The sequence below is a fragment of the Tiliqua scincoides genome, chromosome 1 (assembly GCF_035046505.1).
Source record: "Tiliqua scincoides isolate rTilSci1 chromosome 1, rTilSci1.hap2, whole genome shotgun sequence".
In the NCBI taxonomy this organism is placed as follows: domain Eukaryota; kingdom Metazoa; phylum Chordata; class Lepidosauria; order Squamata; family Scincidae; genus Tiliqua; species Tiliqua scincoides.
In genome coordinates, this window is record NC_089821.1 from 39,367,784 (window position 1) to 39,392,536 (window position 24,753).

Genomic DNA, 24,753 nt, shown 5'->3' on the forward strand with positions numbered 1-24,753 from the left:
GCAAGAGTTTCGTCACTGTTGTTGATTCACTCTTGATGTGGTTCACACATGTCAAGGTTCATCTGTCAATGTATGCATAACATCAGATGGTACCTTAGCTGTGTCAATGAGATACTCTAGGTCAAATACCACAGTTATAATGTTCACATCAGTTTACTTACCCTAACCTACACTGCTTCCCCATAATCAATTAATATATTGATCTGTGAAGCACCATAAGTATTCAAGTAATTGTTATGCAAATGTGAACCAGCTGTTAAAAATTGTTGAACACAAAAAAAATGATATTGGGTATATGCATGTGTACACCATGACTAGCAAGCATTGCTTCTCACACACTATCCAAAATCTTCCATATGAACAAGTATAGGATTAGTATCACAAAATAACTTTAAAACCATTATGGGCCATCTTCGGGCAAAAAAATCCAAGGCATAGATTTGAGTTTTTGAAACTGATACCAGTTGCCAGGTTTTATGTTGAAAGCCGAGATAAAGTCATGTCATCCATTGGAATTGCATCATGAGCTGCTGTCTCATTGGCTGTCGGTGGATTGAAGTAGGATAGATCTCCGAAATTTGCACCGTAAGGTTCTGGCACATTGTCTAGTCGCAGAACTGCAAAATATATTTTGATCATTATTTATAAGCTTTCTACCAATAATTTATTGGAAGAGAATATCAGAGTTAGTCTCATAGTGGCTTAGAGGCAAATTTAGAAGTACAAGAGCTTCTCATGATGCTCTCCCCCATAACCATGTCCAACCATGTCTCCCCCATAACTGTGTCCAACGACATGGTTGTCCCCAACAACCATGTCCCCCATAACCATGTCCAACCATGTCCAACCCCATAACCATGTCCAACCATGTCCAAATCCTAACCACACTTTCCTGAGAGTAAGCCCCATTGAACAAAATAGGACTTACTTCTGAGTAGACCTGGTTAGGCTTGTGCCCTAACACTATATAACAACAACAAAACTTTTAAATTTCTTTGTTACTGCTTTCTACTCCTGCCACTTATTCCTTTTATGAACTGTCGATACCTTATTTAAAGCCTGCCCGGCGCTGCCCCGTTCCAGCAGTTCAAGTTCCTTTATGGCTGTCACAAGGGGTGCCATGCCATTTTGCACAGCTAGGCCATCATCACAAGTGGCGAGTTGCCAGATCCATGCACCAGCACCCACGAAAGAACCTGGTGCTAGCTATGTGATTGTGGAGAGTGGGTGGGAGGCAGGGGTGGGCAGAATGGGGTGGAGACGGGGGCTGGTAGTGTGCAGATCAAGACTGGGAAGGCCTTGATCAGCAGCACTCCCAATACCCCCCTTCCTGGTCTTGATCCGCCTTTCCAGATCCACTCTGATTTGTGCCAGCTGTATAACTACACAGGTCCAAGTAGACTCAGTGGGGCAGCTGGTGCTTACCCCCAGGCAAGGGAAGAAATATTAAGATGTTTCCTGGAGATGTTCAGGAAACCGCCCCCCCCCTAAGGATGCAGTGAGCACTCTGGTGGCACCGCAGCATTGGTGTGGGGGGATTTCGGTATGATTGATCTGTTAAAGATCAAAATCACTTGATCCTAAATTCTTAGAGTAGGTTACAGTTATTTAAACCAAATGTATAAAAACTGAAGAATTGAATAAAAAAAACATTGCAGTTAAATATAGAAGATATATTTGAGCATTAGCCTGTGCAGGTTTACTCTGAAGTCCAACTGTCACTCTCAGTTTGCCTCCTGCATCTTCTTGGCTATGATCCTTTGAAAAAAAATTCCAAAAACAGCTCCTAAGCACTCATGCTGATGACTCCACCACTCCTGGTTGCAGGAGAAATCCCAGAGCTCCTTCCCACTCCACCTCAACCATACTCTATCATTTATCTTATCTCAAGACAAGGAAATGTTTTTTTCCCCCCTTCCCCATATGTATTTGTGTCTGTATGGAACTGAAGATGCTTATGTTTTTAGTTGCATGCCCATATATCATATGGATACTCCCGTCATACCGGAATACTAAAGAGAGGAGCACGCTTGGAATTGTTCCAGAGCTTCAGACTGACTCAGAAGCAGGAAACCGCTCTTTCTCTTAATGAACATGATGTTTTCCAGGGCTTGCAGAAGCATTCTTATGTGTTTCAAATTTTAACGTTCGTGTGAAAAATGCCAGAATGCAGCCTTGATCCAAATCATATTGGAATCCATGGGAGGCTCTCGAAATGCTTTAGCAAATGTTCTGATTTAACCCTAATTGTTTTTCCCATACCCATACTGTGCCCAAGGCACATGTTCTGTGATGTATCATCCATGCTTTATTAACTTAGGAAATAATCACATATTGTAAGCTAGGAAATTCAATTATTTTGGGTTGTAATATTTTTATCCCACCCATTTTCCAAGAAGCTCATAGGAGCCTGTTTTTTTAGCCTTATAATTCTGTCAGATTGGTTTGGCTGAGAGTTATATAACAGCTTCCTCAAAGCCTTCCTGTGAATGTCAGAAGGCTAAAGAACCACCTTTCTCATTCCTTTTCTATTGAAAACCAGAATTTCTAAACCACATTGAGAATTTTCTTGAAAAGGGGGATATATATTGTTCTAAATGATATAAATAAATGTAGACATTATATGAGAGTTCTGTGATTAGAGCTCTTCACATCTTTTTCTTTTGCAAAAAGAGACATGCAGGGTTAGCCTTTGGGCAATTGGGTCAATTTGACGAAATCGGGCCCCAGTGCACAAAGAGGCCCCATGCTGGGCCAGCAAACAGATCATCTGCTGTCACTGCTTGCACCTTACTTGTCAGGAGTCCAGCACAGCAAGTGGAGCGACTCCTCTTGCCAGCCCTCCTGCACTCCTTTGTGTCTATTTGACCCAAAATGGGCCTTCTGGAAGCAGTCAGCAATGACATCACCTTGTCGCCACCACCTACTTCTGGGTGGTGCTGCACTTTGCAGTAGGCACCATCAACCGTGGGCATCCCTGCCGCTTGTCTGGGTGAGTAGGAGGCAGCAGGAACCCCCTCCCCAGCTTCTAAGGCCAGCCCTGGAACCATGGTGTGCTTTTGGATCAGGGCCACAAGGCAGGGGTCAGAGAATTGAACCTTCTCTACCATGCTGATATCTCAGTGAAATCTCTCCCCTTCGCCCACAATGAAAATGTTAGCAAGGAGAGTAAACATACAGAGTAGTAGCAGCTGGGTGTGCAACTTAGATCATTGAATCAGCATGGGGGAAGGAGTTACCTGAAGCCTTTCACCATAGCCCCATCCAACACAGGTAAAACATTGTTAGGTGTTGTCATACATAGTGCTGAAAGTCTCATTGAGTTTCTCCTGATCTACTTGTGTGCCCATGTCAATACTATTAAGGCCGATTAGGAAAGGAAAAGAGACCATTTGAAAATTTAATGTACATGAATGCTCGTAGCTAATGTGGGTTTTAAAAATTGCAAGGAATGCAAAACACATGAAACTTTATATCTTAGATCACCTCTTGTGTATGTGTGCGTGTGTGTGAACTGTCAAAAGCATTTGGGTTTAGGTATAAAATGAAGTGTTCATAAGCATCACGTTATCAGAATTTATATTTCCTTCGTGGCTTTAATGTTCCAGGGTTTGTATTTTTGAAGCAGTGTGAAACTGAATTTTATGGGCAATTTTTCTGTCAGAACATATCAATTCATCACTCCTTGCTATGGAATGGGCCTATCTGGTTACAGAATTATGTGTGCTTGTGCCCATTAAAGATGTCAATTTGACTGCTTCACTGCTGGGCCCAGAGCAGTACCACCCCCAGTGCGATAGCTAGCATAATGTCTCTGAAATTCAAAGGCACAATATGATCTTAGTTCAGATTGGGGCATTTTGATCCTGCTATTAATGTAAAAAAAAAGGGGGGGGGTCATAGTAAACTTAATAAGAAGTGCTTCCAGGGGTATTTCTCTGATGCAGTATGAGCGACCATTTTTGTGGACAGTGATTGAGTACTTTTAAAAAGAAAAATAAAATAAAACAGTGCATTCAATGGCACAAAATTCAATCTATTTGGAGTGGGAAATATTCATTTCCTTTTTGTATCTTTTTGGAGGGATTTACACTTGCTTGAATCTGGTAAGAGCAACCTGTTTAATGTTCACAAACTATGTCACAATCTAACCAAAACAAAAGCAAACATGTATGTCAAATATCACATACGAATAGTCAACTTCGCTTTGAATGGTATGAACTAAATTCTTTTTTTTCTCCACAAAAATTGATCTCTCTGTGTGAAACTGTACTGTTGAAAGTAGGTGCCCATTGTTGGCATGGATGCATTTTTCTTGCATGTACACATACATACACACCCCTAGGGAGGGACTGTAGCTCAGTGATAGTGCATGTGCTTGAATGCAGAAGTTTAATCTCTTCAGGTGGAACAGAGAAACACTTTTGCCTGAAACTGTGGTGAGTCACTGCTGACAACACCAAGCTAGATGAACGTAAAAGATAGCTTTGTGTGTTGCACACACACCTGTAGGGTGACGTTATTAGCTGTTTTCATTGATCAGTCAAGGAACTCGAGTAAAAAGCTTTGTATCTAACCCAGGAAAAAAAATGACTGATAGTGCAATCCTAAATTGAGCGTCCACTAGCACAGCAGTTCCTGCACTGACCAAAGGTGTCTCAAACGAGCCATAAAGCACTTTGCAACACCATGCGAGTAGGCAGCACTGATAAGGAGGCCTACACTGCCTTGCTGGTGCTGTATCCAGACTCCTGGCCACTGTCTCAGGTAAGTACACCACCAAGCAGCAAAGGGGCTTGGGGAGGCTGGCAGGAGGGTGGTCCAGAGGCAGGAAAGGGGCTCTACTGGGTAGGGGGAGAGTGAAATGGGGGCAGATCCGGCCCAAGAGGGCAGCAGGATCAGTGTTACACTGGGCTGCTTGGATTTCCATCCAGCAATATAGCTGACTGAAGTCCAAGCAGCCCCACAGGACTGACTGGGCTGTTACTTGGAGAAAAGGGAAAAATATATCCAGATGTCTCCTAACCTGTGCTGGAAAAAGCACAGGCCATGAGCTGCGCCAGCACAGGTTAGTACAGTACTGTCAGAAGCACCAGGGTACACGCCTAGGCAAAATGGTTTGAAATTTCCTTCTATTTTTTTCTTTCCTCTTTTCTCTTTGCTTTTAAAATTCATATTATTGGATATTCTCAGTCTTTGATCTCCTGAAAGCTCAAAGCAATCACAATGAAATGCAGCTCATGAAAAAGTACCATCTTAACTGATTTAGGCAGTTTGTTACCTGGATCGTTCCTTGTATCATCATAGAGTCTCTGATGTCCAAATGAGTCAGATTTTCTTTTCCCACACAAAAAGTAGCCCACCAGACTAATTAATGCACATCCTAGCACTGCTCCTACAATTGCACCAAACACTACTCCTCCGTTATTTCGATGCCCTGAAAAACAGAAATAAGGTAAATAAGATTTTAAACAAATACATAATTCTTGCAAGTACCTTCTGCAAGTACAACTTGAGAGTCACAGTCAGTGGTGTAGCTAGAAGGGGTGCAAAGCACTAAGTTTTATAGGGAGCCTCACAGCAGTGTGCAAGGCTCTCTTCGGAGCCATTCTGTGCAGTGGGTGTAAAACAGAGGCATACACCTCCATTTTGCTCCCATCACCCAAATTTCATGCTGCACGCTTGCACGCTGTAGTGGAACTCTCTGAAAAACTTAGTGCTTTGCACCCCCTCTATTTCTTTCTTTCTTTCACATTTTTTATACCGCCCTACCTCCAAAGAGCTCAGGGCAGTGTACACAGTTGCTCCCCTCCTTTTACCCTTACAACAATCCTGTGAGATAGGTGAGGCTGAGAGAAAGTGACTGGCCCAAGTCACTGGAAGCTTCATGGCTGAGGGGGATTTGAACCTGGATTTTCTGGGTCGAAGTCCACCTCCCAAACCACTACACCACCCTGGCTCTCCAGGCTCTCCCCCTCTACTGCAATTATTTTAAACTACAGCTGCCCAGTCCTAGCCAAATAGGCTCTCAAGTGGCATCTGTTCAGTGTGGCTAAGAGTGAATTCAAATTTTCAGAGGTGTATCCACTGTATTCCTTAATGTGATTGGATCGTGTGCATATAAACAAGCCATATAAGCCAATCATATAAACATCTAGAAAACTCTGTGGGAGGGCTCATACATGGTTATGCATCTTTTCATGATGGCATGTTATCAAGTGATGACTTGAATATCAGTGGAGCACACCCCACAGATAGAACTTTTTCCTTCCGTGTAATGTTTTTCAATGGAGTCGGTTTGCATAACTCAACTGGCACTTATATGTCATCAAGGGCTTTGCATACAGAGGAACTAGATTAGAAATTTAAATCAGGGTGTGTAACATTTCCACGTGCAAGGAGCTTTTGGTGAGGTAATGCATTCAAAGAATTGTTTCCGAACATACATTATGACATGGTAGACTCTGTAAGAGTACTTTATTAGGTACTTTGTCTGAATGTTTTAATAGGCTCTGAAACTCTAGGTCTATTATTTTGTGGTTATGCAAAAGCATTGGTAGATTCTATGAAAGTACCCATAATGCATTTGGTAGGAATGAAATACAACACATACTATCCCTTTAAATACTTGGTTGACTTGGAAAGCTCAGTCACAAAGTACTAATGCAAACCACCTTTCCCTGAAGATGAGAGCCTTTGTGGGAGTGCTTCTCTGACCTACAACACACTGAAAAGTTATGAGAAACATGAAGACATGAAGCAAACAACAAACACATGGGAAACTATCCTCACGCTCACTTACATAAATGAGCAACTAAGGCTGCAATCCTATACACACTTTCTGAGGAGTAAGCCCCATTGAACACAAAGGAATTTAGTTCTGAGTAGACAAGCATAGGATTGGGCTATAAGTGCTAGAATTCTCATTTCCTTAGCAGCCAGTTGTTTAAGAAGACCACTCATTCTACCTCAGAATGCCAGATGGAAGGGATGGCACCGGGATGTGGGTCTCTTGTTGTCTTGTGTGCTCCTGGAGGCATTTGGTGGGCTGCTGTGAGATACAGGAAGCTGGACTAGATGGGCCTATGGCCTGATCCAGCAGGACTGTTCTTTCGTTTTCCCTCTTGTAAAACAACCATCACAAGCTGGACCCTTGTGCAGAAACTTTTTTGTATTAGCCATCATCCAGTGGGCTAAATCAATGAGTTGGTAAAGCAAGTGTTGAATGGTGAGGAGGACAGCTAAGACTCTGCAGATATAAACTGAACAATTTTGCTTCCTAAAGTACAAATTGCTCAGCTTCCAAAACAACTGCTCAACATTTGTTATTTCAAAGCCAAACAATCTGTGACAATGGGCTGAGTCGTTCATCTATCCAGTGTGGTCACCCTATGACTATGTATTGTAGCTGGTATTATTCTGTGCTAAAGGTCTCTATTCAGACCTTTTCTTATTTGACCTTTGATGCACTTCATCATTCTCTGTAGCTTACTTCCTTTCTTAAATTTGGGGATTCATGCTTTTTGTCTTTAGGTCTCAGTTCTCTCTCTCTCTCTCTCTCTCTCTCTCTCTCTCTCTCTCTCTTTTAAAATCCTCTCTTTTCCTACCTGTCTAATTATTCTTCACAGTGGCATCACTAGGGTTTGTGTCACCTGGTGCGGGAGGCCAGCATGTCACCCCTATGATGGACTTCCTCCCATGCAGCGGGGAAGGCAGTGCCCTGGGCAGTGGGCATGATGAGGTACCATTGCCCCACCCCTGCTGGTTTTTTGGCTATAACATTTTATAAAATAGAGCTATTTCAACCTGGTTTGCTTCATTGCATTCTGCATGAAATTACACATCAATTGATATATAACTTGATGGTATTATTTGAAAACACCAAGGTTTTAAAAATTTTGTCAAGTAGTGGTGACGCCCCCCTGTTTGTGTGGCCCACACCGCCTAGCAACACCACCGATTCTTCAGTACATGGTGAAACCCTCCTGTGGAGGTCCATCAGGGCCCTGCTCTTGGCCCTCAGCTGTTCTCTCCATACACAGTGTCCCCAGGGGACCTCATTACATTCCTTTCATGACACACTGATGATAACCAGTATTACCTCTTCACTGGAGACCCTCCTCTCTCTGCCAATCCCACATCTTCAGGTGCACCTCTCATATTGCTGTTTCTATTCCCTCTTTCTATCAACAATATCACTATTCATCTTTTTGAACAGGCATCTAGCCTTAGCTTTCTCTATGATTCCACTCTCTCCTTTGCCTCCCCCATATTTATTTTGTAGCAAATCATTCTGCTTCCTCTTTTACAGAAGTAAGTCACTTAACAATGGGATACACTCTCCAATCCCTTTTGTTATGCAATTAGGTTGTTAAGCAAAAATTCAGCCCAATCAAGTGCTTTTGTTGTGTAAACAGACACTCCCTGCCAGAAACTAGCTGGCTGCACAAGCTACTGGAGACTGATTGCATCTTCTTTGCATTAAGAACCTCTTTGTTGGGTAAACAGACACTCTGCTGCAGGCTACAGGAGACCTGACTGCCTCATTAAGAGCCTCTTTGCTGTGCTTTGACCACCATTGTATATGCAGTCCATCATTAAGTGGAAGGTTGCTAAGTGACACATGCTTGTAATTCATTTAAACCCCCTTATCCAGTTCCACTACCCTCCAGAAGTGTCCTGTTCTATCAGATGACTTTGACTTTTATCCCCTGCTGTGTTTTATGTCTGGATCAGCCTCCCTCAACCTTTCTTTTTACCTTCAAAATTATCTCAAAACCCAACGTTTCTGTGAAACTTTTGGTCAAAACCTGTGGTCCCCATACCACACAGTCACTAAGCGTTAAGTATGTATATGTAAATAAAATTTCATATGATTTCCCTGCTTCCACTTCCCTCTCCTTGCTCTGTTGTTTCCCCTATCAATTTTTAGACTGTGAACCTTCTAGGGCTGGACATGTCTTCTCATTCATCGTAAAGTCCCATGTACAAGGATGGTGCCATATACATTTCAAAACAAAAAAAAAAATAAATCTTTGGGAAAATTAATGCATCTCTAGATTTTTTGGAACAAATTCCTTCCTTTACCTTTTTGGTGTTCTCTGGATTCTGCAGAGCTGTCAGTAAAGCTGGAATTCAGAGTTGGAGTTTGTGTACTTAGCATCTTTATGACTGTCGTGGTGGCTGTGTTCTTTGTGGTCCATGGTGTGGTTGATACATTTGGTAGAACGTTAGTGGGAGGAAAAGTTATTCCATTAATTTGAGTTTGATTAGTAGAAACCATGGTAGTAGAATTTACATCATAGCTGGCTGTGGTGAAATTGACTGATACTGTTTCTAATGATTTGACAGAAGGTGTTGTCCCATAGCTTTTGGAGATGGTTGACAAATCACTGTGGTTTGTGGTGGGCATCGATGAAGTGGGTGACATCCTGCTATTACTTGTAGAAGAGGGGCTTACATCTTTTGTTGAAAGAGTTGACTGGTGTGTAGTTTTCAATAATGAAGTACTTAAAAGAGATGTTGGAGTTGTGCTGTTGCTTTGGGTATTCCTATCCTCTGCTGTCCCAGATGTTCTCATTTCTTTGATGACCGTTGATGATGTAACATTCAGAGTTGGAGTTGTGCCAGTAGTCCCAGTCCGTTCAGTGTTGAGTATAGACAGACTTGAAGTGCTATATGTGCTTCCTGTCACATTGATGATATTGATTGAACTTGTATTGGCAGCTTTGTTTACAGTCCATTGTAAACTAGTCAGTAGCAAAATAAAGATAATTTCCTGGGAGATCATTGTTTTTTCCACCATTTTAACAGCTACTTCTTGATATGAAGAGCCTAGAAAAAAGTTGATATTTGCGTTACTTAATTTTCAATATAGGATTAGAAAATTGTTCTACTCAAGGATAAATCTGGCATTGAAAACATCTGATGCTAAAGTAAGTTTATTATGACTGGAGACCAATGCGGCAATACTAAACACACTTACCTGGCAGTAAGCTTCATTAAACAATGTGGGACTTACTTCTGAGTAAATACATTTAGAATTGTGTTGTAAGCCGCAGAGCTGTCCAACTCATAATGCATTCACAGGATGACCAGATACAATGGAGGGCAGAGTGCCTATACCTTTAATCATTGTATAGAAGAGGGAATTTTGACAGGTGCAGCTCAACACAGAAGGCTTTAAAAAGCTGCACCTGTCAAAATGCCCTCTTCTATACAACGGTTAAAGGTATAAGCACTCTGTCCTCCATTGGATCTGGTCACCCTGTGCGTTCAGGGTGACAAACTCTTGAGTTTTCCATTCCAAACTGCTGTCCGACATTGCCCAAGCTCTGACCTGTCCACAGCTGGGGCTCCAGCTCTTGCACTGGAGAAGGGGAATCAAGAGGGAGAAACAGAAGACATGGTTGAACTCAGTGGGTAAATATCAGATCCAGCAGGCTCTGCAAGGCAGGATGGGGTGGGCAGAGACAGGTTGTAGTTTCTGTGGGGTTCCTATGCACAGAGTTCTTATGACTGAGCAGCTGGTTTAGAAGTGAAGGTTTTGAAAGGCAGGCCTGATTTATTCCAAGTACTTGTAGAGTCAGTTGATCATATTCAGACTATGGGGTTAGTTGACTGTACTTGGGTCAACAGTGCAGCTAGAGTGTGCCCCAAAGCCTGTTCTGTTTGGCTCACTGATGAATCAGGATGCTTGGTGGTACAGGAGGTAAGGTGCTGGGAACTAGTTGTTGGAAGCCTCAGGGCCCAATCCTATCCAACTTTCCAGCGCTGGTGCAGCAGCAATGCAGCCCCAAGGAAAGGGAACAAATATTCCTTTACCTGGAGGAGGCCTCTGCGGTAGCCTACCTACCTCAGGATACAGTGCATACCCCATTGCCTTGGCTGCACCAGTGCTGGAAAGTTGGATAGGATTGGGCCCTCAGTACCCTACAATTCTCCAGAATCAAGACCTGGTGCCATCTTTCTCATGCCCTGTTAGGAAAAGACCACATGGTGGCATATAGTTACCACCTCTCATGTGACTCTGCTGTGCTACTCATCAGTTGATACAACCAATGGTAGTGTGGGGAGGTGGAGGTATTGGTGACCTGTTTGTTCTTTGATAGATAAGAGTGTCTACTGCTAAATTCAGGGCTCATCTCTTGAAATAGCTTTTCCTCAATTTTTATCTTTTTAAGAACAATTTCTTCTTTTCCATGCTATTGAGACAGTTTGAAACAGGGCCTAATAGCTGTTATTATTCTGGAACTAGGTGGAGGATGGTTTATATAGGAATGCATTTCCTAAGTGCATTGCCATTGTCTTTTTTGTATTATCAGAAATTGTTTCCTGTTAGTTTGATGTTACTGCTGTCTGTTCCTGACCTAAGCCCAAAAAAGGGGGGGGGGGTAGGAAGAGAGAAAAGAAATCACAACCAACACGTTGGTCAGTTTTAAGATGCCATTGCTTCCTTATGAAACTGCATATTCCTGTGATAAGATTTAGTACACTCCAGTTACGTTTGGGTAAGAAGAATGTTACCTAATATCAACAGAGAGTAGGTGTGTCCCTTGCAAACAAAATGGTATGATTAAGGTTTCAGTGAGTGATTGCATTTCATGAATTCTCTTCCTTGATCTGTGACCTTGTGAGGATGGAGAATACACAAATCCTGATGTTTCTGGCTAACGATGCACTCTTAAGTCTCAGAATTATGGAACGTTCAGAAATATTTTTATCAGAGGCAGGTGTAGCTGTAAGAAATCTGCTTGGTAAGTCTAGAGATTCCTGTACGTAAGAACAGCCCCACTGGATCAGGCCATAGGGCCATCTAGTCCAGCTTCCTGTATCTCACAGCGGCCCACAATCAGTGAGTGAGATACTTCCTGCCTTAGATTCTAATATATATATAAACAAATAAACCAGATATTAGGTCAGATACAATTTGCACTATAAAATATGGGCATTTGGTACAGCCAAACCTAAACATATATATATGCAAGAGTTACGCATGTCCTAGAGCAGTGGCCTCCAAACTGCAGCCTGTGGTGAACTGAGAAAATCATCTCGGGTGTGGTGATGCCAAAGTTCTACCTTCCCACCCCACCACATCTCATCTCCACACCTGATCTTTACAGCAACTCACACCAGACAGTTGATTGCCCCAGAACACTCTACGCCTTGATTTGCCAGGGGAAGCGGCTGCCTGGTGCAAGTAGCTGCAAAGATCAGATATGAAGATGGGAGGCAGCAGGGTGGAATGGTAAGGATTTGCCACTGCCACAACGTGCTCAAGATGATATTCACAGTGCACCTCATCTGGACCCCAGGCTGTAGTTTGTCCTAGAGCAACATCAAACTAGGCAAGGCATTGCTAATGCCATCACTTTTCCATGTCTTTAAAGCATCTGTTGGTGCACAATTCAAGTTGTGAGAGAGGGCAGGTGAACCCTTTCTCCCATGTCACAGACCTGATAAAGATTCTCCTTCCCCAAACTGTTCTTGGCCCCAGAAGGGAAGCTATTATTGATGCAAGTAGCAGTGCCTCTCCCTCTGGTGGCAACTAGCAAGTATTGGGGGGGAGTATTGGGGGGAGTGGTGCAGGCCAAAAAATCACCCCTCTCTCCCCCCACCCCATAGTTACAAATTGGTTCATATGGATATGCTGCTGGTACATTTAAAAAAGTCAGAAAAATGATGACATCCTTCATGTCATTCCTAGCTTGATTCTAAGAGTAAAACTAAATTTTCCAACTGAGACAGTGGTTTGCCTCCTTGGAGCCCAGTTAATAATACTTTGACACAATCCTGAGTTTAAGTAGGAAGTGATATGCTAACAGAGGTCCAGCAGACAAGGAGTCTCTGTAACACATTACTAACAAGAGGTGGGGGGAGGGAAATCCCCCATCAGGACACACATACACACAATTCTACGGAAACCAGGCAAAACCCCGCAGAAAGAGAAACAGAGCCACATGAAATATAGCCGTTTCATGACAAGAGTGCTCTGTGAGTGGCAATTTTGAGAGCACTGTCACAACAGGTGGCAGCACTCCGCATCCGTTGCCAAACCTGTCCATGCCTGCCGACTCTATCCACGGTCATGTAACAAAACTTTTATTTATTGGAGCCAGAGCAGTTAAGGCTGTAGAGGGGGCAAAGCAGGGCAGGGAGAAGTGAGGAGGAGGGAGGAATAGGGGTAGGGAGGCTACAAGAGGGGTGGGATTGGATGGCGATGGCGTGCGCCAAATTCTATTCTCCCTTTTGGCAGTCTAGTGGTGTAGCTAGCGAGGGGCGGGGGGACTGTCTGCCCTAGGTATCAGCCTTGGGGGGGTGGCACCACAAGGGACCAGAATCACTAAAATCGTGGTGGTTAGTAATAATGCCATCATGTGATACACTGTTGGATGTGGAATATACAGAAGAATGCAATTTTAAAAAAACGGAGTGAAATTTCTCCTTTCTAGCAAAAGTTATGGCCAAAACACCAGAAAACAAAAACAAAAACACATGGAGTCCTATGGAAAGTGAAACTGAGCCATATCGCACATTTACTTGTGGGTAGGCGAACTTGTCTTAGTCCATCAGAAAGGGCAGGCTGAGAGTAATCCAACAACACCAAATGGTTCCGGTCCAATGAATGCAGTCGAGAACTCCCGAGAAGAAAGTCCCCCCCCTCCAAACTGATGAATGTATTGAGCTCTATGGAAAGTGAAACTAAGCATTTACCCGCGAGCAGGCAAATGTGCCTTGGCTCGTGGTCAGTCAGGCAGAGGAGCTCAACAAATGCTTCAGAAGGCATCCCCCCCCCCCAAAAAAAAGAATGAAACAGAGGCTTCAGCTGGTAAGGTGAATTTTTTTTCTATTTTAGACTTTTAAAACTAGGTGGGTTCTGATAGTGATATGCTTGAAATATAAGAACATAAATTGTCCTGGGTACTGGGTAGGGCTGAGAATCTCACTGATTTTTTTTGTAGGGGTGGTGTTATTGTAGGCAGGCTACAGAGAAAATTCACTTGGTGGATCAGGGCTGGCTTCCCCTTATTTGTTTTTCTTTAATTTAATTATTTATAATTATTTATTTTAATTTACTTGATGATGTCACTTTCAGCCATAACCTCACTTGAAAAATTAATTAATTATGTTGTATGGGGTGACAAATATTTATGGGCCCCAAGTGTCAAATGACCTATCAATGCCACTGAGTCTACCCACTCCCTTTCTCTCCTTGGGCTTGCTCTAGGTCAGGGGTGTCCAGAGTTTTTGGCAGGAGGGCCACATCATCTCTCTGACACTGTGCCGGGGGCCAGAGAAAAAAAAAAGAATTTACATTTCAAATTTGAATAAATTTACATACTTTTACATAAATGAATATATTAAAGATGAACTTATATGAATGAATGAATGAATGGTCTTGCAATAGCTCAAGGCCTATAAAAGGCCTTGCACAAAGCAAGGCTGGCCTTTCCTTTTCTGCTGCTACTGCATCAGAGATGTGAAACAGCAAGTAGTGGAGGGAGCCCTCATCCCACAGCTCACGCGAGAGGTCAAACAGTTGCCCTCACACTGAAAGCAGTTGCGTTTGGCCAGTGTGGGCTCCAACAAATCACAGGAGGGCCAGAGGCTCATTGGAGACTGGGAGCTCCCTGAGGGCTGCATTGAGAGGCCTCAAGGGCCGCAAGTGGCCCCAGGGCCGGGGTTTGGGCACCCCTGCTCTAGGTAAAGAGCTGATGCAGGTCCAATGAGACCCATTGCAAATCAGGAGGCTTACAGAAAGGTAAATGGATTTAAATCCCCTTTCTCTCCAAAGCCTTCTGATCTCTCCCCCTCCACACAATGGATACAGCATGTAGCTTTTCAATGTAGTTGCACCAGCGGGGGGGGGGGGGGAGGAGAGGAAAGGACTAGGTTCTTGCCTCATTATCCAGATTCATGTTTCTTTCCCAAAATATCTCATATCACAGAACTTCCATTTATTGCTGGACCACAAAATGTTATATGATTATCCCAGACTACTTGAACAAATGGGATTCAGCTAAATTTACAAAATAATTCATGGTATTTGGTTGTAAACATATTGCTGACCTAGTCAAACATAAACACTGATTATTTGCTAATTTTTTTTTTCTCTAAATGTGGTTCAATTTTTGTTAACTGCCTCAGTGTGAAGGAGACAATACATTATTTGGCTGGATCTTTCCCCCATAAATGACAGTGTTCAGTATGTAATTAATCTGCTTATCCTGGGTTGCAAGCACTCTGATTATCTGAACAAAAGCATTTGTCATACTCCATGACCGCATTTTTTCTACTATAATTGATAGTTATACAGCCACAGAATGAACAAATAAAACCCCAAGTGAGCTTTTCGCATGCTCTCAAATATTTCATTTCTTTTAAACCGTGTTTGTTGTTTTCCTTCCTGGCACAACCTTCTTTTCCTTCCATCAATAGCCATTTCATTACTGAACAAAGTGAGTTTTGTCATATTTTAAATTTCACTTTGGCTGTAATTTGAAACCACCAAGGGAAATTGCCAAAAGTTCACTTAACTAAAGCTTTCATTGATAGCGCTTGACACTAAAATCACCGTAGTCGCAACTACAAAAGTCTTGAAGGCAGGATGGTGATATCCTTGACACTATAATTTTCCACTTGGAAGAAAGGAGCTAAAACGGCAGTTGAGTTTATTTTTAGTTTTGCTACCCAGAAATCCTTTCATGTATAATAAGGAATTTTTTTCCCTTCTTGGTTTCAGATTTTTAAGCATGCACACACACTCACACAGTTGCACGTAGCCATCATGGCAGAGGCTAAAATGAAATGATCACCTAATCTGGCTTTTGTTCTTTGCTTTTTATTGAGTCTTGCAAGTTCCTTACCAATCAGGATACTTACAAAGGGATACTTGGTAATCAGAAATAATGCAAACCAACGTCAATTATAGAAAGTTTTGTTTCCCTTGTTGAATTTAAATACTAGATTTAAATGCTAGATGCAAAATACTGTGTTTATGAATATGCACCCACTTACCTGGAGTCCTGATGGCAATTAGACTGCTTAAGCACCACTGACTTCAATAGGAGGCACCTTTGTGTACACAAGAAGTATGTCAGTGAATACCAATTGCTGAGGAGCAACAGTAGGCTATTGTCTTTATACCCTTTTTGTAGGCTTTCCTGTGGATTTTATTAGTCTGCCATTTAGGAAGAGCAGGAGGAAATCAAGGTGTCATGATGTCCTGGGTGTCTGAGATTGCTACCCACGTCACTGTTCTCCATGCTGGGTGACTATTTTTGTAACAAAAGGCATATAAGTTCACTTTCTTCCAAGAAAGCATGCCTGTTTACCTTCTGCAGATAACCCTGCTTTAGTTATCATCAGGTATAAAAACAAAAAGATCTTGACAATCAACAGAAACACAGGAGAGGGCCAGATGGACCTCAAGAGGCAGAGAATTTCATGAAGTGGGGACTGCAACTGATAAAAGATTTGTCATAGTCCATGTGGACTTCCAAATGTCTGCTTCCAAAGCAGAGCCTCAAATATCGAACAAAGAGGGCAGACAGATTAATAGGCAGCAAAGCAGTATTTTACAAGCCTGCCACCAGGTATTAATTCCTTGGGCAAGCAGGAATGCATTTGACTGACTTCCAGTGCAGGTCTCACAGCCCAGTCCTAAGAGGGCCTACTCTGCCAGAATTCTGGCAGCACAAGGTCCTTTACAGTCGTCATAAAGTGTGACATGCCATTCAACATGGCTTGGCCACCACTCTGAGTGGCGACTCTCCGGGTCTGCACACCAATGGACAGAGAAGGAGCCCTGGTGCTGGTTAGTCAGCATGGGGGCAGAAGGGAAGCAGGGAGTAGGCAGAATGGAGTATGGATAGGAAGGAATGGGGAGAAGAACAAGGTGGGGAAGAGGGTGGATTGAGGCTGGGAAGGGGGTGGTATTGGCAGCAGTGGTACCTCAGATATCCTAGCCCCCTTCCTGGCCTTGATTTACCTTCTGGGCCCATGCAGACTTGCTTCAGCTGTATAGCTGGTGCAGGTCCAAGTAAACCCAGCAGAACAGTGAGGGCTTACCCCAGGGCAAGGGAACAACATGTTCCCTCACCCCAGTGCTATTCAAACTGGGGCGTCCCAATGCCCCATCCTGAGGGCCCTGGTCTCTGCCCCCTTAAGGGTCGGGGGGGCAGCCTAGAGGTGGGGGGAAGGCAGGCTAAGGGGGCTGCAGGGGCTTGGGTGCACTTTCCCAAGCCTCCTGCAGCCTCCCTGGGGTACTGGGAGCCTGGTGCGACTTCTGGCAGGGCTTCCTGCAGCAGGGAAAGTGGATGCGGAGCGATCACGCCCCGCCCCCACTAAAGCAGAAGTGGAGTGCGATCGCTCCGCATCCACTTTCCCTGCGCCAGGCTCCCCGCACCCCAGGGTGGCTGCAGAAGGCTTGGGTAAGTGTACCCAAGCCCCTGCAGCCCCCTGAGCGGTGCAATTCTGGGGATCGCGCCGCTGCCTTTCCCCCACCCCTGCAAAGATTTACTGGCTCTCAAACTCTCCCAGAGAGTTTGAAAACCACTGCCTTACCCTGAGGTGGCCATTACTGCCTAAAACACTCCTGCAGGATGCCCCACTGGCATGGCTGCATCCCCACATGGGAAATATTGGGTTGCCCAATGTTGTGCCTACCCAGAGTTCATCACTGTTGCTTCTACTTTCCCCTTCCTACAGTCCTCCTACACTGCTCTGCTGAAGACTTTATCACTATTCACCACTGTCTCTCCTTCATTTCTTCTCTACTCTTCTCCTGCACCTTGTGCAGGCATCATGCAAGTGCGCAGAGCTGCTGGGCCTTCCATCACCGTAGTAGTGTGCCTGATGACATCAGCACTCTGGCTCCAGTTCACCATTAAGCTTCAGACCTCAAAATTTAGTTGTGGACACTCGAGTCCATATACGGATACATTGCCAACTTCTTATATAGATTCAGTCTCAGTTTGTTCACACACATCCAGCCCATCACTGTTCAATCCTCTCTCCTTTGTTGGTCAGTTTGCTTGATTGATCTTTTAACCTTTCTCATTCTTAAGGCAGGGGGTTGATTACAATAGAGAAAAAACATAACTAATGTCAGGTAAGATTGATTAAAATGAAAATTAATTAAAATTCACTGCAATTACAGCTTCACCTTACCCACCTAATGTCCACCCCAAAGGCTAGCCCAACAGAAATCACTTATGGCACATTCAAATGAGGGTCAGATTTGAGCTGTAGAGAGTGTCCATAGGAAGGAATCTCTATAGTTGTGGAAGAAGGCAGTGACAGAATGGAGATTTCTTGTCTTTCTCATAGCTAAGTGTAATGCTCCTTCATGTCATTGGTCCTTCTTTTTCATATGTGTAAAAATGATAATCAGTGTGGCTTGTCACAACTGGCTCATATGTGCATCAGGCATAGGGCAGGAATCAACAACAAGAGGGCTGATAGCAATGGCATAGCTAAGGGGGTAGAGAGGGTAGCAGTTGCATTGGACAACATGCTTTAGGGGACAACAAGCCAAGCTTGACTCTAGTGGCCAAAATTGTGAAAATTTTGCTACGTACAAATAATTCCACCATGCATATCATTGGAAAGGTAATTTAATGCAGAATACAATGAAACAAACTGCATTGGAATATCTGCATTCTATAAAAAATTGTGGCCAATTAAGCAGAAAATGGAAACATAACTGCCTTATGGAACAAAAGGGGATTTTCGTAACTCAAAACTGACCTATGAGATTAATTGTTCTGAGAGCCAATGAATTGTTATTATGATACAGCATGGAACCAATAAGGTGTTGGTATGAGTCAGCTATCATTTCCATCATAATACAATTACCCCTGCTAACTGGGTAAAGAGGTACTTTTTCAAGTGGTGCTCTTCTTATACAGGTGGAGCCTATTTATCCACATTAGTTCCGTCCCTTAACTTGGCGTGATTAACAAAAAACACATTGTGCTAAATTCCATAGAGTTATGCAAATACATTGCAGCCTGACACTTCACCATCAGAGTGCTTGACCCCTGAGGTTTTCCACACAGTGAAAACAGTAAGCAGGCAGCCCCAGACACAGGCAGACTTGAGTCAGCACGCGTGGTGACAAGTGAGTCTTCCATGTGTGCAACTCACAAGTCATTCAGTCAGCAAAAGTCATGCATTTTTGCGACTCTAGTCCAAGTCGCTGACTCGAGTTCCCAACACTGTTGCTGAGTAATGATAACATGAAGACAGAATGTGAAGGATAATGCAGAGAATGGCCTTGGCAATATTATATGTGCCTTTGAAGAACCATGGTTTGAACATCTCTGTTATTTCCAGACGGGTAGCTGCATTTGTCATTTGCAGCAAACACTACAAGGAGTCTTGTAGCTATCAGAAGACTTCCTTTCAGCATAAACTCTCATGGACTACCCTCCACTTCATCCAATAAAGTTAAGAGTCCACTGTATCTACTGAAGTGGACTGCAGCTCATGAAAGATTGTGCTGAAATATATTTGTTAGTGCTACAAGACTCTTTGTTATGTGATCTTATTGTATATTCTTAAATATCTTTATCCTTTTCTACAGCTGCAGTCCTATGAATGAACATTATATACATTACCTGAGAGTAAGCTCCACAGAACACAATGGGACTTACTTCTGAGAAAGCATGTATAAGGTTACTTGTAAGGCTACAATCCTATACATAGGCACCTAGGAATATGCTCCTCTGAAGACTATGGAACTTCTGAGTAAACATGCATTGAACTGTAAATCTCTTTTTGTGTCAAAGCTAAAATTGCTATAATTGTAATGACACAATACAAGGAGAAATCCAACACTAATCTTCTTCCCAGACCCAACATTTGATCTTGGATTTTATTTTATTGAGAGACAATTGCATTTTTTTTTTTTACATTAAATCCATTCCTACATAAAAGAAAACTACATTATATATTATTACTTTAACTGCTAACAAAATAAATTCATGCTTATACACTGTTGTGGAGTCAAATTTCCATCTGCAGTACAGAATTCAGATATAACTGCATGTGTAGATGATAAAATTCTTAACTTTTAAATGTGTCTGTAAAACGGATAACTTTCCTGTAGACAGAGTTTCCCCTAAGCACAAAGTACATTGTTTATCTAAAAACAGGTGCTAGCATTAATCATTTTGTATACAGTGCTACGTATCCCATTTAAAGCATGCTAATGACTTCTCACAACTTAAAAGTGACGAGGAAAAAAGCCTATTATAAATGGCAGGTAAGTTAAACTAAACCTCTTACTAAATCAGCATACAGGTTAAATTAAAACTCTTCTTGAGAACTATTCAGATCCGTGCCAGGCCCAAGCAGCAAGTTGTTGATACTGCTGGAAATTTTCTAATCATAAACACTTATGCTCAGAGACATAAAGCGCAAAGTTAAAGCAAGTGGGATTGTTTGGACAAAATCATTAACTGAATGCTACTTACCTTTTCCGTTTGTAAGTAATAGTTAGGTGCTGAAATAATTCTCCCACTACCAGAAGTGCAATTAGTCTAGTCTGCTGTAAACTGCAGAAAGCAGGTAATGTAAATGTGTCAGTGTTGCAGTGGCCAGGAATGCACAGTAGAAATGAAATTAGGTGGGGCTGTATTTCTCTAGGTGTAATGGAGCACCTGAGAACCAGACTGACCTGCTTCTCAACTATCACTGCTGAGACATAGCATTACCGGCGGTTCACAGAATCAAGAGCTGTCAGGATAACATGCTCCCAGAAAGGCTGAAATATGCGTTCTGTGAGAAGACAAATCAGTTGATTAGTCTTCATTGCAATTGTAGTAATTATTTTAACCAATCGTTTTATAATTAGCATTTTCTGTCTGCCTGCCAAAGATGAAATCATAATGGGTTTGCCCCTGCCGGATGAGAACTTAAATAGTTTTTATGTGTAGCATTCTTCTTAAAAAGGAAAGTAAATGCTAAAATAGTTTGATACAGGTACTGGGAGGGAGAGTTTTACCCAATTTACTAGGTACTTGTTAAACCTACTTCAGGTGACAGAAATTAAAATTTTTATCTTCACTTTGTCAGCTGCCACCAGAGACCCATTTTCTTTGTTTTCTGCAGTGTGGAAAAAAAGGCAGACTTGCCTTTCATTTGATATTGCTTCCTGGAGTGCATAAAGGTGTGGTTTTGGGTCATCAGAGATAATGGGGTTGACACCCATGTACCTCTAGTACAGCATTTAAGAACATGTGTTGTGAAGGAGAGATTTCAGCCAATGTAACTTTTCTCAGTCCAGCATGACAAATTCTACTTGCTGTCATTCTAAACTGTTATGAATTTTACAAGCGTGACCTCTTTTGTCCCCAGCCACCTTATGTGCATATAAGAATACACACTCTCTCTCACACACACACACACACCTTGAACTAATTTGCAAAAATATGCCCATCAGATTCACTACCTGCTTAAATAGAAACATCTCCCAAAGGATGTTTCTTCTCTCTCTTTCTCATTCATTCATTCATTCATTAGATTTATGTTCCGCCTTTGTTCCGCCTTTCTTCCCTTTCCTACTTGAAGTGGACTGATATTGTGTAAAGTAACTCACTGTTCCAATCACAACTTACATCTTTGGGGTGATACTTTTTTCAAATGTTTTCTGCCTTGGTAATGTTTTGGGAAAGAGGCTCAAGTGTTACTGGAATATGCAATTAAATCTGTAAGTGGAATACTTTTAATTCTTTCGTTTGTTTCCACTTTTCATTCTTGAAGGCTATGAGCACACTTCATGCAGTCCTTAAAGATCTTGTTATTAAGAATGAGAAATTCATGCAGGCATTCTTCTGTGGCCATACAGAGCGCTATTAATTTAAGAGACTGTGCCCAGAGAAGTTCTTTTACTCATGTTCTATCATGTTGCTCTTAAATTAATAGCGCTCTGTATGGCCATCTTTAAGGACTGCATGAAGTGTGCTCATAGCCTTCAAGAATGGAATATTCTTGGAATATTCTACAATATTACAAGAATATTACAAGAATGGAATATTCTACAATATTACCACAGTAGACACACAGTCTTAGGATATAAACGTCCTGATCATGTTGCTCTTAAATTAACTCCTGAATGAAGGCCTGTAGCTACATATGGAAATATGGAACTTAAAAATACTGTCCTAAGCTGGGCCAATTGCATTTCTCAAAAAAACGTTTATAACCTGTGGGAAATGATCTGTTAGCCAAGTCTGACACATAAAGCTGGTGTTACATGTAGGAGTGAGCCACATTACAATTTAGTTTTGTAGCTATAGCACCCATAGAGTTTGCTTTCACCTTTCTCAAATAAGATAACATGACAAAACATGCTGTAAAGCTATAAAGATTTTGACAGCGAAGACTCGAAGTGAGTTGGACCTTGGATAGAAAAGACTCTGTGGAGCCTTTGCGGGATACAAAAGGAATGGCTGTCAAAACGTACAAGCTAGATTAATTTGAATCAAGGCTTGCTACATTTAATCCCGTGCCTGTATTCAGTGCCAGCATTAACTTTGGAATATGGGGAATAATTTAAAAAGAGAGCATCTGTAAGTATGTAAAAAATGAATTTCCCCCCAAATGGAACTGCATCCATGTATGTGGGGTTAGTAAGGTCTTGCCAACCATATAATGTGGTTTCTATCAGGCATGAGCCTCAATGACTTCTGTGTTTTGTTTAGAATGTTAATGACTTGATTGTATTTCAGTGCTGTCAAAAGACCTGGTACCAGCACAAGTTCTGTCATATTCTGGCCACCAATGCCAGCAATGCAAGGGGTGAATTACATCAATTTCGGCCTCTCTACCAGCAGACTTGAGCTGTTGCATCCAAACTACTTTGGCCTGGCATTTTTCTATCCATGGTGTACCCATTAGTGGGCGGACTTCTACACTGGCAGGGTTGATGTGGTGCTGACGTACATGGAGATACACTGATGTATCTCGAGGACAGGTTTGGGCCTTAAGACGTGCACAAGAAGAAGCCATGCTTCTGCCTGTTCCAATTATTTATTGATAGTAGATTATTGACATCTAATTCACCAGTGTCTTATTTTATTGAGGTTTATAGCTATGTTAAAAATATGAGAACTATAAAATTAAGAAAGGCTGCAATCCTATATATACTGTACTATCCTGAGAGCAGGGACATGTGATGCGGGAGCAGCAAGTGAGGCAGAACCACGCCATTGTAGTCCGTGGAAAAGCACCGCAGCCACCCCACCCACTTACACCCAAGGAGGTTCGCCTTACACCTGAGGGGGACTCCCCTTACACCCGCTTTCTGAGAGCCTCCTCAGCTGTAAGCAGGCAGGGCAGCTGCTGTGCTTTTCCACAGACTATTAAGGGGCAGTTCTGCCACCCCCCACACAACATGTTCCTGCCTGGGAGGAAGGGAGGAGGTCTCACTGAACAAAGTGGGACTTACCTCTGAGTAGACATGCATAGGATTGAACTGCTCATCACAATAACTAGTAATGACTTTTTAAAAAGCAACCCATTTGCATGATATTTTAGTGCATGACTTCCTATCTAAACTTTACAATGTGATTTGAAGACCAACTGATAACTTCAGAGGACCAGTCAAATGCCTTGAAACCGAAGTACAACCCAGAAAGCTGTGTTTGTGACCTGTATAGGATTGGGCTGTGGCTCTCTTACATAAAAGCCCATTTGGAACTTCTGTGTTTCTTGCTTAGGGATACCTGTTTCCATTCTTCCAAATGAAAAATGGGGGGGGGGAGTTGTTGAACCTTGGCATTTCCAAGTCAAAAACCATCCCAATGAAACAGACTGCAGTGGAGAACAGCTTGCTGAATTTCTGGACTGCAAGAACATCTAAGGGATACCCTGAACTCAATAATTTTGTTTTTAGAGGAAGAAGATGCTCTCTTCTTCAGAGTTATCATCTTTGACTGTGTGCACAGAACAAAACCATTGAAAAGAGTCAATCACAATACTGGACTGGATAGCCTCAACCTCTCAGGCACACTGTACAGGCATTACAGTGACATATTTTCCTTGACAACTTGATGAAACTGGAATATTAGACCAATAAATATTGGCCAATAAACCAGCCATTGTGATGTTAATACAAAACTAATGATTTTCACAGCCACCGTATTCTTAGAGTTTTGGAAAAGGCGACGAGCTGTCCTAACCTATGACTGGGATCTCATAGACTGGGAAGATGAAGAGGTAAGATTCTAAAGGTATACAATGCATAAAAGCTTTATACAGGTATAACGTAATTATCCATGAGTTTTTCACCAGCAGTTTATCTCAGCATGATGAGAAGGGCCCTTTAAGTTAAAGGGAAAACATCATTTAACAACAGCCTCGTTAATGCAAGAGAGGGCAGCTGGCTGACAATCCATCAATCCAGGCACTTAGAAAAGCTTCACTTCAAGATAAGCGACCCCTCCCTTCCCCCTGAGCATGTGAAAGAATGAAAATCACTTTGCATTCTTTCCCAGCGCTGCGCTCTGGCTGAAGGGAAGGTTCGCTGGCTCAGAGTGAAGCCTTTCTAAGTGCCTGGAGAGACACTGATTGATAGATTGTCTGCCTAATGACTCTATCTTACATCACAAAGGTCAGCAAGGCTGTTTTTAAATTGCCTAGCAAAGAAACATTGTTTTTTAAACGGATTTGCTTTAATGCAATTTTTGGGAACAGATACCTCGCGAATAACAAGACTCAACCTGTCATATCAAACTTCTTTCCACT

The 24,753-nt window shown here is 42.4% G+C and overlaps 2 protein-coding genes across 2 annotated transcripts in view; one reads left to right on the plus strand and one right to left on the minus strand.

Annotated features, from left to right (window-relative positions):
* Window positions 1-24,753, plus strand: part of ANO3 (anoctamin 3) — a 295,226-nt gene that overhangs the window by 242,989 nt on the left and 27,484 nt on the right. The window contains exon 15 of the mRNA XM_066626992.1: window positions 24,143-24,225. Coding sequence (XP_066483089.1) covers window positions 24,143-24,225 — 83 coding nt within the window. The remainder of the gene's footprint in view (window positions 1-24,142; window positions 24,226-24,753) is intronic.
* MUC15 (mucin 15, cell surface associated) lies at window positions 475-10,324 on the minus strand. The gene is made up of 4 exons (XM_066611744.1): window positions 10,267-10,324; window positions 9,088-9,834; window positions 5,282-5,437; window positions 475-617 (listed from the first exon to the last, which is right to left on the minus strand). The coding sequence occupies exons 1-4, from the start codon at window positions 10,322-10,324 to the stop codon at window positions 475-477; spliced, it is 1,104 nt and encodes a 367-aa protein (XP_066467841.1).

Bases quoted from the DNA above. Each gene is read 5' to 3' on its own strand.
- MUC15 (XM_066611744.1), bottom strand. From the start codon at position 10,324: ATGTCGGACAGCAGTTTGGAATGGAAAACTCAAGAGTTTGTCACCCTG. The intron at 9,835-10,266 runs GTGACCAGATCC...ACTTTTTTCTAG, and splicing joins TGTCACCCTGAACGCACAGG to GCTCTTCATATCAAGAAGTA. The intron at 618-5,281 runs GTAACAAACTGC...TATATTTTGCAG, and splicing joins TGATACAAGGAACGATCCAG to TTCTGCGACTAGACAATGTG.